We start from the raw sequence: 15,948 nt of genomic DNA, 5'->3' as shown, positions 1-15,948 counted from the left end.
CATGGCTGGTTAGCTCAGATGCCTAGAGTACTGTGCTACTGTGGAAAAGTCAATTATATTTACTTTCATTGGACACCAAGGGCACGTCTCAAAGAGACACATATGGTCATCATTCAAACCCTGTATTAAAGGGTCAATCATAGAAAAGGCAAGATAATACTATTTCTCAGTTTTTAAGAAAAGTTCAAGCCAAGGGAAAAGCTCACAGCAACTCCATTTACCTATGTTCTAACAGCCAAGCATAAAGTTATTTTATCATTCCAAGTGAAGCAATTCTAGGATTATACAGCTCTTCACTGATTTGATCTTTCCTTTCCTTCACACCTTGACAGCAGCTTCAGGGGACGGGGGCAAGTAGCAGACTGAGGTAGTACTAATATAGATTATGCATACAGGTGCCTCTTTTTTAAAAAGATACTTGCAAAAAGAAGGTGAAAAAGAATTTAGAACTTAGGAGTTTTTATTTTTTGGTCTTTTATAAGTCATATTTTGTAGGTTAGTATTTGCACAGTCAGTATCTTAGTTCTGTTATGCTTAAAAAAAAAAAAAAAAGCAAAAAACAAATAATCCTGGGGTCCCTGCATGTTCAGTTGGTGGAGCATGCAACTCTTGATCTCAAGATTGAGAGTTTAAGCCCCATAATGGGTGCAAAGATTACTTTGAAATCTTCAAAAACAAACAAACAAACAACAACAACAAACAAACAGACAACAATTTTAAAATCCCACAGGGGTGCAAATTAACAATATAGTCATTTAAACAAAAATTTTAGCTTAAGTTTTACATTTTTCCTATTTAACTGTTCCATCTAGTACATACCTCTATTAAATGTCTGAAATGTCTATCTATTTTACTTACAGAAGATCAGTATTATGTTAATAGTACAGGAGTCATTAGAAATCTTAGATAAAAAATCTTTTTAAAAAATTAAATGCATATCTCCATATTATAAAATAATTTCTACCCAAAACAGTGACGAGCTTATTTTAAATAATGAAAGACAGACTCGAACTCCAGAATAAGGAAATGGGGACCATTCCTTAGAATACATGAGATCTGATTATTGTATAATGAAACACAAGTGACTAAGTCTTAGATCTGAGATTTTAGTTTTAATGATGCAACTAATTAAATGTGTGCCAGCTTTCTCTTTGGGACTCATTTTTCTATAAAACAAGGCAAGTGAACTAGATGATGGCTCAGGTGTCATCAGGCCTAAAACACCAAATTCCAAATGAAGTGGACTCAATTTCTGAATATTAACTTATTTCTAAGATTAAGTGAAGAACTCCTTTTAGGAATCTTAAGGTATAGTTTTAATTTCAGGAGGAAGGAAATGGATATTAGCTGGCTGTAATTTCTCCTGTCACAATTCAGAAGAATCATTGCTTTCATTAGTTTTTCTGTAAGTAATCAGCAACTCAAATTCCTTATGAAACCAAGTGATAATATAAATAATATAATTAAATATAATTTGCTAAAAATACCTTCTAACATCACAGAAGCACTAACCTAGCAGAAACTGGATTTTTCTAATTTAATTCTAAATTCTTGGGATTGTTTAAATTTCTGAAAAGATTCCTTTGAATACCATCTATCAAAACTATACTTTGATATAGTTCTACAAGTTCTACAAGGACAAAGATCTACGAGGATTAGGTATATAGCTACTACACTACAATTAACTACCATTAAATTTACTTTCACTGGACTCCAAAAACAAGTCTCAAATAGGAACTCATCTTCATTACTCAATCCCTGTTGCAAGCATCTTATATGATGACTCTAATTCCTTGAGTATGTATTTCTCCAGATAATACAGGAAAAGAAGAAGATCATTATAGAAGACCTGATCTGGGCAATCTCACCTTTCTAAAGTTTATGCCACTCACACAATCAAAAGCTAACAGATCTTTTATCATTCCAGATCTATGGTAAAAATCCTTGAGAGTAATTCTATCTCATACTTTATTGAAATAACCTCTAAAAATCAAAAACTTATCCAATGTGTAACAAAGACAAATCAAAATGTTTAGGGTCTTTTTTTGTTGTTCTATTGCATAAATGAAACAAAGAATAAACAATAAGATGTTGGTCTGTTTACTTGTTTTATAAAATAATCTCTGATTTATTAAATGTTTTGCAGTTAGGGCCTTTACAATTTATTGTGAAGATAACATTGGACTTATTTTGTACGATTTGTTTCCTAACAGCCCCTAGCCAAAAGCAAAAGTTTTCTAACTTAACAAATGTTTGAAGTGATCTGCAGGAAAAAATTATTTAATTCAATATCTCATATTAAAAATACTATTATATAAAAATACACACTCATGGGTATTCCAGTCCTCTAGGAATGATAATGGAAGTATATTGATGTGGTCACAGGTACTTGCTCAGTGATCAATGTGATCAAAGACACAAAGAAGAGCTAGCTCAGGTGAGGTCATCACCTTGACATTCCAACAGTTACCCCAGAAGACATATCTCCACTCTTTAAGGAGCTAACTACCCATAACAATAACTAAATAACTAAATATGTTCATTAAATAATTTAGCTATAAGGTAAACCTCATTAAACCAGGTGATGGAAAACCAAAAGAAAATTACTTCTTGAAAATACACAATTCAGAGTTTCAATAAAGAGTAATAATGTCTTTTTATGCAGATATTCCTTTTAGCCTGCTTCAAGAATTGGTTATTTCTTAATTATTAGCAGTCAAATGCAAGATAATCAAATAATATGCAAAAGCTTAGAATATTTTCTTAAAATTCCCTTATTTCAAGAAATGCAAACTTTGTACCTACAGGTCACAAATGCAAAACCAGAAGAATCTGAATTAATGAAATGGATTATATTCACCTCACCTGGAGAAAGAAAAGCTGCTTTCTGAATGGTCTTTAGTGCAATATTTTTTTCAGTTTCTGCTGAATTGCTTCCCATAGCTAACTGATTTACTGCAGTGTACAGTAATGCCTTCTGCAAAAAGGAAAAAGAAGAAGAGTGTTAACCAATTATCTTTGTAGCTTCATGACTTTCAAACTGACGAAAAATAGGACTATTATCAAGTACGATGTGACTTCCTAAACCTAGGAAGAAAAGTTATTTTACTGTTTCATAAATAATATTATTTAACAAGTAGGACATTTCCTTTGTACTGGAGAAAACTAACCTTTCCATGATTTGAGTCCAAAATATGAGCCACATTTCCTGCTATAGCACCTCCCTATAATAGAAAAAAAATATTTAGATAAATGTAAAAATTTTCACAAATAAAAATTAATACTGATAAAAATCTTTCCATTTAATTATTTGAAAAGCTGTCTAATCACATCATAACTTCCAAACTCCTGAAATATCAAGTGATTACTGCTTTAAAAGACAAGTTTAGTATTTTTTTAAATTTAGTATTTTTAAAAAAATCTTTTCTACTATGATCATTTCAACTCTACTCTTTTAAAATACTCATTAAGGTGCAAAAGTTACACAGTCTTATACCAAACACAAGTACATATTTCCTAACAATATAAAAGAAAGTGAAAGACTGACTGAAAGAGAAAGAGAATCAGAATCCCAGAACTTATTTTAGGATTAACACTGTTTTATTCCACAGAAATATGGTATTTTAAAGTCTTCTGTAGTGCCTACTAAAATGAATAGCCAGAGCACCTTGAAGCAAATGACGGCTTCAATAACAGTCAACTCAAAACTGAAAATGAGAAAAACATATACATTGTAATTTTCGTGTAGTAAATCTGAAATCCTTAATTTTTAAATTCAGTTAGACATTTTACCTGAAAGAAAGTGAAAGTGAAAGAAAGTGAATTATTAGAATGAATTCTTTTTAACTCAGAAGTACACTGTTCTCCTAATTTTATACCGGAATTGTATCAGAAATGTCTTGCACATCATAGTTAGCATATAAAGAATGCTAAGAATAACCTTTAAAAATATGTCAATATAAAACAAATAGAAGATGGATTAAAAAGAAAACAGAATACACAGCAGAATAGAAGGAGGATTCAAGAGTTAGATCTGGGATGATCCAACACCACAAACACTAACTGGTTTTCGCACAAGTTATTTATTCTCTGTCTCAAGTGTTCTCTATAAAAAGGACATTAATTGCAGCTACTTCATGCAGTTGTTGGGATTAAATGACAAAATATATATAATGGTTGGCACGTAGTAAGTACTTCAGTCTAGTGTCTAATAATGATATTCTTTTAGGTTTTCTGAACTACTATGAGCAAAAACGGGTAGGAATAACAAATAAAATCAGACCTGCACAGACTTCAGAGAGTGGAATTATTAGATGTAATAAGTCTTCAAAACATATCAGCTACTACCATTATGTTTACCCACTAATTAAGCAACTATGAAAGGACACGGTAACCACAGAAATTAACAAAATACTTTATAGACCCCCCGAAAATATCTGTCTACTATGAACTAAAATACATAATCCTTCTTATAGAACATCAATAACTTCATGTTGAGATTCACATTTTTAGATGTTAGACATTAGCAATGTCCTAGTTCTTATTTTCTTATCTTTGAAGAGCTTTTAAATAAAACTATCTTTTGGGATTCAAAAAACCCAACAGTTATTTCTTCCTAAATGGCAACATTATAAACATAACCTAATCACAAAGCTATTAACATAATTTGTATGTATTAAAAAAAAGCCCACCTACTTCTTTGTATCTTTCATAACGCCCAGAACAGTTCAATAGTACAGGAAAGAAACTCGATGTACTACTTATCAAATGACTAATAGCAAATCTGGTGAAAGAACAGAACTCCCTTGTTGCATTAGTTGTTTCCCAGAAGGATAATGCTAATATTCTAAAAATTGTATTACTTACTATATCACAAGTTACTTTATCTTTTTTCCAGAATTTAGAACATTACTTACCTTTGCACTTCGGTTAGTATACTGAGCAACTACTCGGGACAACAGAGACCAAAGAGCTGGATCAGCGGGGTTACTATAGAGATCATCAAAAGCAAAAGGCTTAGATATGAGAGTCACTTTAAACCATGAAAAGTAAAAGCAACCAACATTTTAATTAGTACCTAAGTTCAAAATCTTGTAGACATCTAAAACAAGTTCGTATTAATTGTCTATGTGTGAATGAAAGTACTTTAATTTTCAGAAAACGTTATCTTCTAAGATACACCAAGAGTCCTTATGAAAATAAGGAAAAATCAGCAACATGATAATTACAAAGCCTAATCTAATTAAGAAAAGCTAAGGAGTGTTAGAGAGGAGTAGGGAATTTGGGTAAATTGGAAGGGGAGGTGAACCATGAGAGACTATGGACTCTGAAAAACAATCTGAGGGGTTTGAAGTGGCGGGGGGGTGGGAGGTTGGGGTACCAGGTGGTGGGTGTTATAGAGGGCACGGCTTGCATGGAGCACTGGGTGTGGTGAAAAAATAATGAATACTGTTTTTCTGAAAATAAATAAATTTAAAAAAAAAAAAAGAAAAGCTAAGGAAATTTAGTACATTGTGTTCAAGGAAAACACAGAGATGAAAATTGTGAAAGGAAAATAAATTTCATTTAGAACACTTTACTGCTGGGGTGCCTGAGTGGTTCAGTTGGTCAAGTGTCTCACTTTTGTTTTGGTTCAGTTTGTGACCTCAGGGTTGTGTGATCAAGCCCCGCCTGGGGCTCCTCACTCAGCACAGTCTGCCTGAATTTCTCTCCCGCTGCCCCTCTCACACCATTCATGCACACACCCTTTCTCTCTCTCCAAAATAAATAAATCTTTAAAAAAAAGAACACTTTCCTGCTGAAGAAAAAAAAACAAATAACCACTATTGCTAGTAATAAGTGCTTTCTATTTTCTAAATTTGGAAGACATTAGTGAATGTTTGAGTGGCCAAAAAATTCCTAAAACCATCAAGTTAGCATCAAATAACAAATGGACCATATCACTAACTTGAGAATAAGGAAGGATTTTTGTATTAAAATAACTTTCAGGCCTTAACTTACTGAATAAGAGCAAACTTATTCAAACTTAATGAATCAGTGCAAAATTTCTGTTCTCTTATCTTCTTATCAACTTATTTAAAAAAAAAATCCTTATAGATGAAATAATGTGTATAGTCAGCTACCTGGTCCTAAGTGCAATTTCAGAAAACTACATTCTGGTTTACAAAAATATATGCTTCACTCATTATATATTCTTAGTAAGGTCCAAATGTCAAAGATTAGCCCATCAAGTGTAATTACTCCAAGTTTACAAGTACAGAATTTACCTGTGAACAGCTTTAGATGCTTGTCTCTGCACTGCCACACTGCGGCCTTGCAGTGTGTAAATTGCTGAAATGAGAAGGCACTTTGGATAATCACTGTCTTTCTCTTTGATGTGCTTCAGCAATTCATTAAGTGCAGCTTTTGAAAGTGTAGCATCCTGCATTGTCAATCCAAGAGCACACAGGGCTTGAAGGCTTTCTGTGGTTGGTTCCTTTAAGATGGAGCTATAAATATTTTTAGTTGTCTATTAGCCATAGTACAGTAGTCTGTAACTATTCAAACATATTTAACATCTAGTTAAAAAAAGCACTAAGGACTCTGAAAAACAATCTGAAGGGTTTGAAGTGGCGGGGGGGTGGGAGGTTGGGGTACCAGGTGGTGGGTATTATAGAAGGCACGGCTTGCATGGAGCACTGGGTGTGGTGAAAAAATAATGAATAATGTTTTTCTGAAAATAAATAAATTGGAAAAAAAAACAAAAAACAAAAAACAAAAAAAATTGTGGGAGGAAAAAAAAAGTATGCTTGTAAGATAAATCAAAAAAAAAAAAAAAAAGCAATTTACTTAAGGATTTACCAAACTAAGCCCAGCTATAAAATAAATATAAAACAGATTCCTTGGCTTCTGGGGATGGTAATTTCTCTAAATGTCTAAAGCAGTTAAAAATTCCAAGGGCCTTTCTTTTCTGTTCATTATATCTAAGTTTTAGAAACAAATGTAAATAGTGTTTTGGGGGCCTGGGTTTTAGAAAAATAACTAACCAGATAACTATATAAATAACCACAGATACCATAGGTTATTATTTTTCTAATTTATTCCAAAAACATAGAAATAGTTACAAGTTAAAGTGGTATATATTTTTAAAGCTTTAATTTTAAATGAAATTTATCAGGTTAACTTGAAACATAAAGACGAAAAAAACTCTTTGGGGACCAAAGAGGCCAAAAATTAAGCCAGTAGAACTCCCTTCATTAAAATTTTAAGATTCTACTAGATCAAATGATCAATTACTCTTTTAAAGAAATAAATAATACACACAGAGTACAGGATGGTTTTGAAGGACTGGATGGACCCAGAGCTAAGAATTAAGCCATGATCTCTAGTTCCACCTATGACCATCAGTTCACAATCAGGTCAGTCCAATCCCTTTTATTCACCAAAAGGTTCCTACAACATTAAAAACCTCCTTTTACAGTGTCCCAATTTTTAATCCAGTGTTTAATCTGGTCATGGTAAGTGCTGATGTCAACTGTACATACCATTTAAATAGCAATGTCTTGGCTACGTCCATTTTTCCTTGTTTATACTCCGTGATTGCCAGAGCTGTCAAGATATGGGCTTTGTCCCGCTCTGATTCAACAACAGACAAGGCCCTCTCATAGGCTATTATACAGAGTTGGAAACAAAACAAAACAAAATAAACACAACCCTGATTGACAAACAGTGAAATTTCTGCCTTCTTAATTCTATTTTTTTAAAGATCTAACTAAAAATATATCTTATTGTTTCCTTATTTTCAAGTGGATGGAAAAAATTTTTAGATAATCTAACTTGGTTTAGTTGGTCCAAGGTGATTCTGGGGATATCGTTAGGATTGTTGTGAGGCATCTCCTAACTTCTATCTTTGGAATCTATAGGGGAGTCTTCAAGGGATGTGAAGGCCTGCAGCCATTGAGATACCACGAACGTCCACATGCATACCAGTAACTCCACCAAGCTAGATACTTAACAGTGATACTTAACTGTTAAGTCCTAGCACACACACACACATATGAAAATGTGTGTGTGTGTGTGTATATATATATATATACACACATATATGAAAATGTACTCAATGAGCATTTTTGGAGAAAACAAAACACACTATTACCAATAATGGTCAAGGTCTTTACTTATCAGAAATTTCCATTTAAGCAAAGACCTCCTTTCAAATGCTAACTCTACTTTAAGTGATCTTGGGCCTCAGTTTCCTTGTGTAAATAATTTAAGGTAACACTCAGCTCATAACACTGCTATAAGGACTATTCACATAATAATGTACTAAAGGAGGGAACGGATAAAAAGTACCTAATATCATTCCTGACTCCTAGTTGGATTTTAATAAACATTGCAACCCCTACTCCTATTTTAATGATCCATCTTTCTGCATGTAATCTTGTTGCAATTAAATTCCACTCAGCCCTGGAAAAGTAAGATGTGTCCTTTAGCTTCAAGCAACACACTCACCTTTGCTGCTTTCTTTATATAGACCTTTCATAAATAAAGCCAATGCAAAACCTATGATGTCTTCTAACTCTTCAAGGGGTGTTGACTTAAAAGCCTGGATAGCTTTATCATATTCACCAATGGAACTAAGAAGCAAAACACAAAACACTTACTTTTAATAATAAAAACAATTTTGGCTTGTATCATAAGAATATAGAGAGATTATTATACCAAGCTTCTTTTACCTTCACATACTTCGTCTATCAGTGCTAAAGCTAAAGAAATGACATGTTAAAATAGAAGGCATATCATTTATTTCAAATAAGATGTACTGGAGCAATTTAATTTCCTGCTTTGTTTCTTTTAAATTACATGTGAAAATGATTAGTTCTGCTAAATTACAATGTGTCTTTCTTATTAACAAACTTGAACTAAAATCCCAAGGCATAAAAATAATTTCAAGTTGACTTTTATACAGAACTCTTTAAGCTTAATATATTGGTTGAATACTACCCTGTAAGTATGGTTTTAGCATTGAGAAGCTTAACAAGCATAAAATACGTAATTAAAATCAAACCTAGCCTCTGTATAAACTGTTTACCTGCCCGTCCTTTTTTCTTTTTTTTTTTTGAGAGTATAAAGATAAACTGAATTTCACAAATAAAACTATAGATTATCTTTTCTGTATTTAACAGGAAGAAAGGTAAAAATTATTACATACGATACTAAAGTACAATACTTCTTTTCAAAGTTTATTTCATTTTATTTTTTGGAGAGAGTGCATGGCACATGAGCAGCACGGGTTGAGGTTGGGCGCAGTGGAGAGCAGGGAGAAAGAGAGGGACCAAGAGAGAGAATCTTGACTAAGGTCCACACTCAGTGGGGAGCCCTCCACGGCACTCAACCTCAAGACTCTGAGATAGTGACCTGAGCTGAATCAAGAGTCGGATGCTCTCCCAAAAGAACCACCCAGGCGCCCCTAAATTATAATCCTTTTTAATAACAAAAAAAACCAATTGCTTTGCTTATTTATTTGCCATCACCTGCACAGGGATGCACTGTGCCCTTGAGATTCTTATTTTTCGTATCCATCACTATAATCAGAAACTGTTTCTATTTTATCATGTTATTAGAACTCTTTTTAGAAAATACTTTTAATCTTGGGGGGGTGTGGGATCTAAAAATACAGGCAGCCTTTGATTCTAAAATTAGTCTCATAAAGGTGAAATATTTTAAAAATTAAAAAAATTGAAGGTTTTTAAAGTCCAAAAACCTCAAATTTTGAAAAATATTTTGGTGAAGGAAAGAAAGCTATCTCAGATTGTACAAGGATACATACATATATTAGAAGCTTTTTAAAAAATAAACACTATCTTCAAACATGTGATTACTTTAGTAGAGAATGGACTAAAACTAGGAAAAGCACAAGGGGCTTCAATTTTACTTGTAACTTTTCCTTTGGGAAAAAACCCTGAAGACAATGGGAAATTTTAAGATCTGTTATATTTGAGCAGTGACTATCATTAAAATATGCTGTATACTACTTACTGCATTTTGCATGCTTAATATATTTCATAATAAAAACAAATTTTAAAAGACATGATCTACTCTCAGTAGAAGTACACATTTTTTTCTAAAATATTTACATTATATGGTGGGGCATCTGGGTGGCTCAGTTGGTGAAGCGTCTAAATCTTGATTTTGGCTAAGGTCATGATCTCAGGGTTGTGAGATCGAGCCCTATGTCAGGTTCTGTACCAAGCATAGAGCCTGCTTAAGACTCTCTTTTTCTCTCACTGCCTCTGCCTTACTCCCTTCCTAAAAAATAAATAAATAAACAAATAAATAAATAAATAAAAATAAAATATTTACATTATATGAAACCCAAACTAAAAACAGATACTTGTTCCATATAATTTCTTACAACCTATCTTCTGCTACAACAAAACCTTAGAAATGACAAAATTATCAACTCCTAACCACAACAGTTTAAAAATACAGGAGGGAATAGCAGTCAGAACAGTAATATTTTCCTGTCCATGAATATGATTTAGTTACATGATTATAAAAGAAAATAACTGGCTACCTCAGATCTCTAATGTACCTCTTTAAAAGATGTAGGCACTAATCCCAAAATATCAAACTACAATTTTAACAATGTATTTCCAACTGGACCATTCCACATGGGGTCAGTTCTCAGCTTGAGGAACACTTCCCTAAGTTGAACCAAAAACCTTCCCCACATAATACTTCTATTCTCCAGACCCTGAAGATAATGGAAAATCCTAAAGATTTTTGTTTTCTTCATTTCATTCTAATTTTTTAATGCTGTCATAACAACTTGTTCACAACAAACTGCTACAACAAAAGCACTTAATATTTAGATTTTAGACGGTCAGGAAAATTACTTTAATCAGGTGATCTCTTACTAAGTGAAATCATTGATCATAGTTGAGTTTTTTATTCTAACTTCTAAAATAACTGGGTTTTAATCTTCTTTCTTTCTTTCTTAACTCTTTTTGAAGTCAAAAGTCTTAGAAAACCTGAAGAGAGCTAAATGGCTCTCTCTCTATCCCAAAATGCTCATACACAAAAATTTTTTTATACTATTTCTAAACAGTTTCTAGACCCTCAATGGCCATTCCCCAGGTAAGTATAAGCAGCAAACGAATCAGAATAAATCCAATTCCTCTTCCAATTAACTAGGGTTCTATTGTAACAGACAGCAAGTGCCTCTCTTTGAAATGTTCTCTTGTACAGTCCACAACCATCAGTTCTAAATCTGCTTCTCACTAAAGCACAGTGGCCTTAGATATCGATGTAGGAACAGGAAACTACTATCAAGACCCAGTATTGAGGGAATTAGGTATCCTTGGGAGATTTTCAGCCCACGAATCTAAAAATGTCCCACTACTCTGGAAATTCATCACCGCCTCACTAGTCCCATAGCTTTTGCCAGAAAAATCTAATAAAGTCACAGAATTAATGGGAAAAAATGTACTTACCATAACAATCTTCCATAATTTCTTACTGTAACATTGTAAGTATCTTGGTCTTCCGCAGTCTGTAACAATAACATTGCCCTTAAAAAGGACAAGGTTTTTTAAGTTACCTATGTATAATAGCATTCTTTTCCTCTTCCTCCCTAACAGAGATTTTGTAACTTTTTCTTTGGGAAAAAACCCTGAAGACAATGGACAATCCTATAGATTTTTGTTTTCTTCATTTCATTCTAACCCTTTAATGCTCTCATAACAACCTGTACACAACAAATTGCTACAACAAAAGCACTTAATATTTAGATTTTAGACTGTCAGGAAAATTATTTTAATAAGGTAATGTCTTACTAAGTGAAATCATTATCATACTTGAGTTTTAAATATTCAAAAAAACTTGATCTAAATATGGGAAACAATGGTGTCACGATTTTAAGTTTTGACATTATTTCAATACAGCAAACAATCCTAAAAGTATTTATACCAGTAGTTTGAATTAGGAAGCCAGGAAATTTGAGTGCTTTCATGTGCCCTTACCTGTTACATACAAAAAAATATTTAAGCCATACTTAGTTAAGAAAGAAAACAATCATAAGGAGTCCCTAAAGGCCTTATTATTTTTTTAAAAGATTTTATTTATTTGACAGACAGAGATCACAAGTAGGCAGAGAGGCAGGCAGAGAGAGAGAGAGAGAGAGAGAGAGGAGGAAGCAGGCTCCCTGCTAAGAAGAGAGCCCTATGTGAGGCTCGATCCCAGACCTTGGGATCATGTCCCGAGCTAAAGGCAGAGGCTATAACCCACTGAGCCACCCAGGCACCCCTAAAGAACTTATTTTTATCTTCTTGTGTTCAGTCCCTTTGGGACAATCAGAAAAATGTCTTAACAACTAACAGGAGTTGGATATTTAGTAAGATTTTTGTTTTTACTTTTCTGTTTTTTGAAAATAATTTTTATTTATTTATTTGACAGAGAGAGAGAGAGCACAAGCAGGCAGAGTAGCAGGGAGAGGGAGAAGGAGAAGGAGAAGCAGGCTTCCTGCTGAGCAAGGAGCCTGATGTGGGGCTGGATCCCAGGACCCTGGGATCACAACCTGAGCCAAAGGTAGTCGCTTAACCAACTGAGCCACCTAGGTGCCCCACTTTTCTTTTCTGTTTAAAAAGGATTATCCAGGGATAAATACCCTAGGAAACTTTTTAATTTGCATGATGTTAAATGAAAAGCAAATAATTGCCAAAGCAGTCTAAAAGACAGTATTATACAGTCTATTAAAAACTGTAATGGTTAGATTTATACCTACTTTGTGGTTTTAAGCTTCAAACAGTTGTTTAAAGTGAAAAACAACAGCAGTAGCAGTCAAGGAGGAGTGCTGCCTATCCACTTGCCCGTGGAGCTGCTATTTTAAGTTAAAGGTATAACTAGCGTTAGATTCACAGTGTTTGTGATTATAGTACGTAGAAAAAAATAGCAAGTGCTGTAAAGCTGTCTAGTTTTGTTTAAAAATCCTGCCCACTGTTGCGTTCTACCATATTTCTACAGTTTACTTGCAGATAGGTTTATTGTAACATTGAAAGAAACAGACTTGCGGTTTTTTATAAATCTCCACATACACCTGGAAAAATACCTCCTTGATTAGACAGCCTCCAGTACCATCTAGTGATGGCTCCTTTGAACTACCAAAAGATCCATAAAAGGATGTGGGAAAGCATTTTGGGCACCTCGATTATTTATTATCTGACCAGGTTTCTTCTAAGTATTTTTCAGATTTAGGGCAATGATATGTGCAATCAGGACTTTTAACTTTTCACTTAGTGCTCACAATATTAAGAGTGATATTCTTATTTACCAATCAATTCATTTGCAGAGAATAAACCTTCAAGTTGACTTCATTTCCTATGCTCCTGGTTGGTCATTTTACTGAGCATACTGTCCTCGTTTCTTCAACGTGCCACGTCCACTCCTGTGTCAGACTGCTTGCTCTTGCTGTTCCTTCTGCCTGGATGCTCTCGCCTCTTAACCAAATGGCTTAGAGCCTCACTTCATTCATGCCAAGCGTCACCTGCCTCCTTAGGAAACCTCTAAATGCTTAAACCTGTCTCAAACTCACTACCTGCTTTCATGTTCCCTGGCCCTTTACTCCATTTTGATTTTCTTTCTTAGCAATTATTACCATCAGAGATGTTGATAAGCTTATCACATGTCTCCCCACCATCAGAACAGGGGCTCCTTGAGAATGGAGCCTGTGTCTGTTTTATTTCACTGCTAAATTGCCAGTGCCAAGGACAATGCTTGGAACAAAGCAGTTCAAAAGCTATTAAATGAATAAAATACAGATCTTAAAGTCAAACAAATATATCATAATGTTCTCATTTCTTCTCTGAATGCACCTTTTAATAAAGCTAAACAAAGTCTAAAGTGAAAGATTTTTCTAAAACAAAATCTGAGAGGATTTTTAGTTTGGTTTTTGGTTTTTTTTTTCCCCCTCTCTGTCTCTCTCTTGGATTGAGCCACAGAAACCCAAATACAGCTGAAAATTTAAAATTGCATCTTTTCATCTTACATTCAAAGATATAATAATAGATAATAAGAGATCACGAAAGAAATCAGAGCTTTTGTTTAGTACCTTCTTCATGAACTGAGACTACATTAAAAAAAAAAAGCCAACTAATAAATAAGGACCGCTTTTAATTAAATATAGAGTTTACCTCTGGTATGCCTCTGTGGCTTCCTTTTTCAGTTGTAGATGTTCATTTAAGTAACCCAACATTGTGAAAGCTGGAGCATAATTCTGAATTCTTTCTGAAAATCCAAAAAAATCTTTTCTTTACATGTGCATGGTGGTTGTCATAAAATGTTAATTTTCAATATCTTACATGCTAGACTGCCTCCTAAGATCACTAGCATTCTTAAGAATAATCTGGTATTTATCTTCACTATAAAATACTAATAATCATTTTATAACTTCTAAATGATTGAGTATTTTATACTTATTTACAACTTTTAGTTGCACTTAAAAGTCTAAACATTTTTATCCCCAAAGTGTAATAATTTGAAATTGTAGTTCATGTTAACACTAGTCATAAGATTTATAAGGAAATTCAGTTCTTTGGCTAACGAAGCTTTCCTGCCATTTTCTTGATGGTTCTGTTCCAATTTCTATGTGTTAAAAAAAATGAACTCAGTACTGTACACTAGAAACCCAGGATGACTTGGACACTTTCAATGCAGTATTTTGAAATTTTAATGTCAGAAAACATCATGTATGTGCTAGCATACAGAGAAACACATCTGATTTACTTAAAAGTAGTATTGGGAAATAAGCCTTCAAATCCCTTCCTTAAATTGTTTGTTTTGTTTTTGTTTTAAGATTTTATTTATTTATTTGACAGAGAGAGAGATCACAAGCAGGCAGAGAGGCAGGCAGAGAGAGAGGGGGAAGCAGGCTCCCTGCTGAGCAGAGAGCCCGATGTGGCGCTCGATCCCAGGACCCTGAGATCATGACCTGAGCTGAAGGCAGAGGCTTAACCCTCTGAGCCACCCAGGTGCCCCAAATTTTGCACTTTGTTTAACAAAGTGCAGTGCAATCACAATTTATGTGATCGGTAGACTCTAAAGTTAAAGCACAAAGTGAAAAATCACATAGTCAAAGTTATTCTTGAAAACTCCTGAAGTCACAAAAGAGCGGAAAACCAAAACTGAGTCAAACTAAGAAGAGATTCATGCCTTCCAAGCACTCTGAGGTAAACTGTCAGCAAGACAAAGAGACTGCCTGCATTCTCTCTGCTCCCCCCACCCTTTTCTCCTCCTTCCTTCCTTTCTCTCCTTCTTATTCATTTGTTCATTCATTCATTTACAGCAAAGTCACATAGAGTTGAATTTAAATATGATGTATTAATATCACATATTGTGATATGGTACCACTATAGGATAAAAAAAAACTGGGATCTTCATAACTGTCAGGAATTCTGTGTTCATTGTTCTAGGTATCTGAATTTTGTAGAAAGCTAAGATTTACGTCTCTGTATAAATCCTTTATATGTTATCCATTCTAACGGAAACTTCACAGTAAAATTTCTGATCTATACACTCTCACAAAGGCTCTAGATATTCTTTAGTCATTCATTTTGGCATACTGCCTAACAAGTAGTGCTCTGAAGTGCTGGGATTTGTTTGTCAACTAACTGCCTTCTGCTCAAGTATCCCAGGCTCAATGTAGGAAGAGTATTATAATCCTCTCCATACCTATGATGAGAAATTTTCACCTCTGCTTTTCAGTTTATCTGATTCTTCATAATATGCAAGTGTCCCTGTGCCTGCTTCAACTTCTCACTTCTTTATTTGTCAAAGGGATAAATAAAAGACTAGTGAAGCGAACATTTCTTGAGCATCTAGGCTATGCCAAGTACTCTGCAAAACATTTTGTATAAATCATCCCATTTAAACTCTAAGTTACAGAAATTTTCATTCTTGGATTATGGATGAGAA

General features: G+C 33.9%; 1 protein-coding gene across 5 annotated transcripts in view; it reads right to left on the bottom strand.

Annotated features, from left to right (window-relative positions):
* The window catches only part of TTC37 (tetratricopeptide repeat domain 37), a 90,261-nt gene that overhangs the window by 29,951 nt on the left and 44,362 nt on the right, over nt 1-15,948 (bottom strand). For all 5 annotated transcript variants that reach the window (XM_044265366.1, XM_044265384.1, XM_044265346.1 and 2 more), the window contains 8 exons: nt 14,169-14,262; nt 11,475-11,552; nt 8,491-8,615; nt 7,524-7,647; nt 6,267-6,488; nt 4,917-4,989; nt 3,171-3,224; nt 2,866-2,977 (listed from right to left, as the gene is read on the bottom strand). In XM_044265366.1, the coding sequence (XP_044121301.1) occupies nt 2,866-2,977; nt 3,171-3,224; nt 4,917-4,989; nt 6,267-6,488; nt 7,524-7,647; nt 8,491-8,615; nt 11,475-11,552; nt 14,169-14,262 (882 nt within the window). The remainder of the gene's footprint in view (nt 1-2,865; nt 2,978-3,170; nt 3,225-4,916; nt 4,990-6,266; nt 6,489-7,523; nt 7,648-8,490; nt 8,616-11,474; nt 11,553-14,168; nt 14,263-15,948) is intronic.

The sequence above is a fragment of the Neovison vison genome, chromosome 1, assembly GCF_020171115.1.
Source record: "Neovison vison isolate M4711 chromosome 1, ASM_NN_V1, whole genome shotgun sequence".
Lineage (NCBI taxonomy): Eukaryota > Metazoa > Chordata > Mammalia > Carnivora > Mustelidae > Neogale > Neogale vison.
This window is presented reverse-complemented; position numbering and strand designations above follow the sequence as displayed.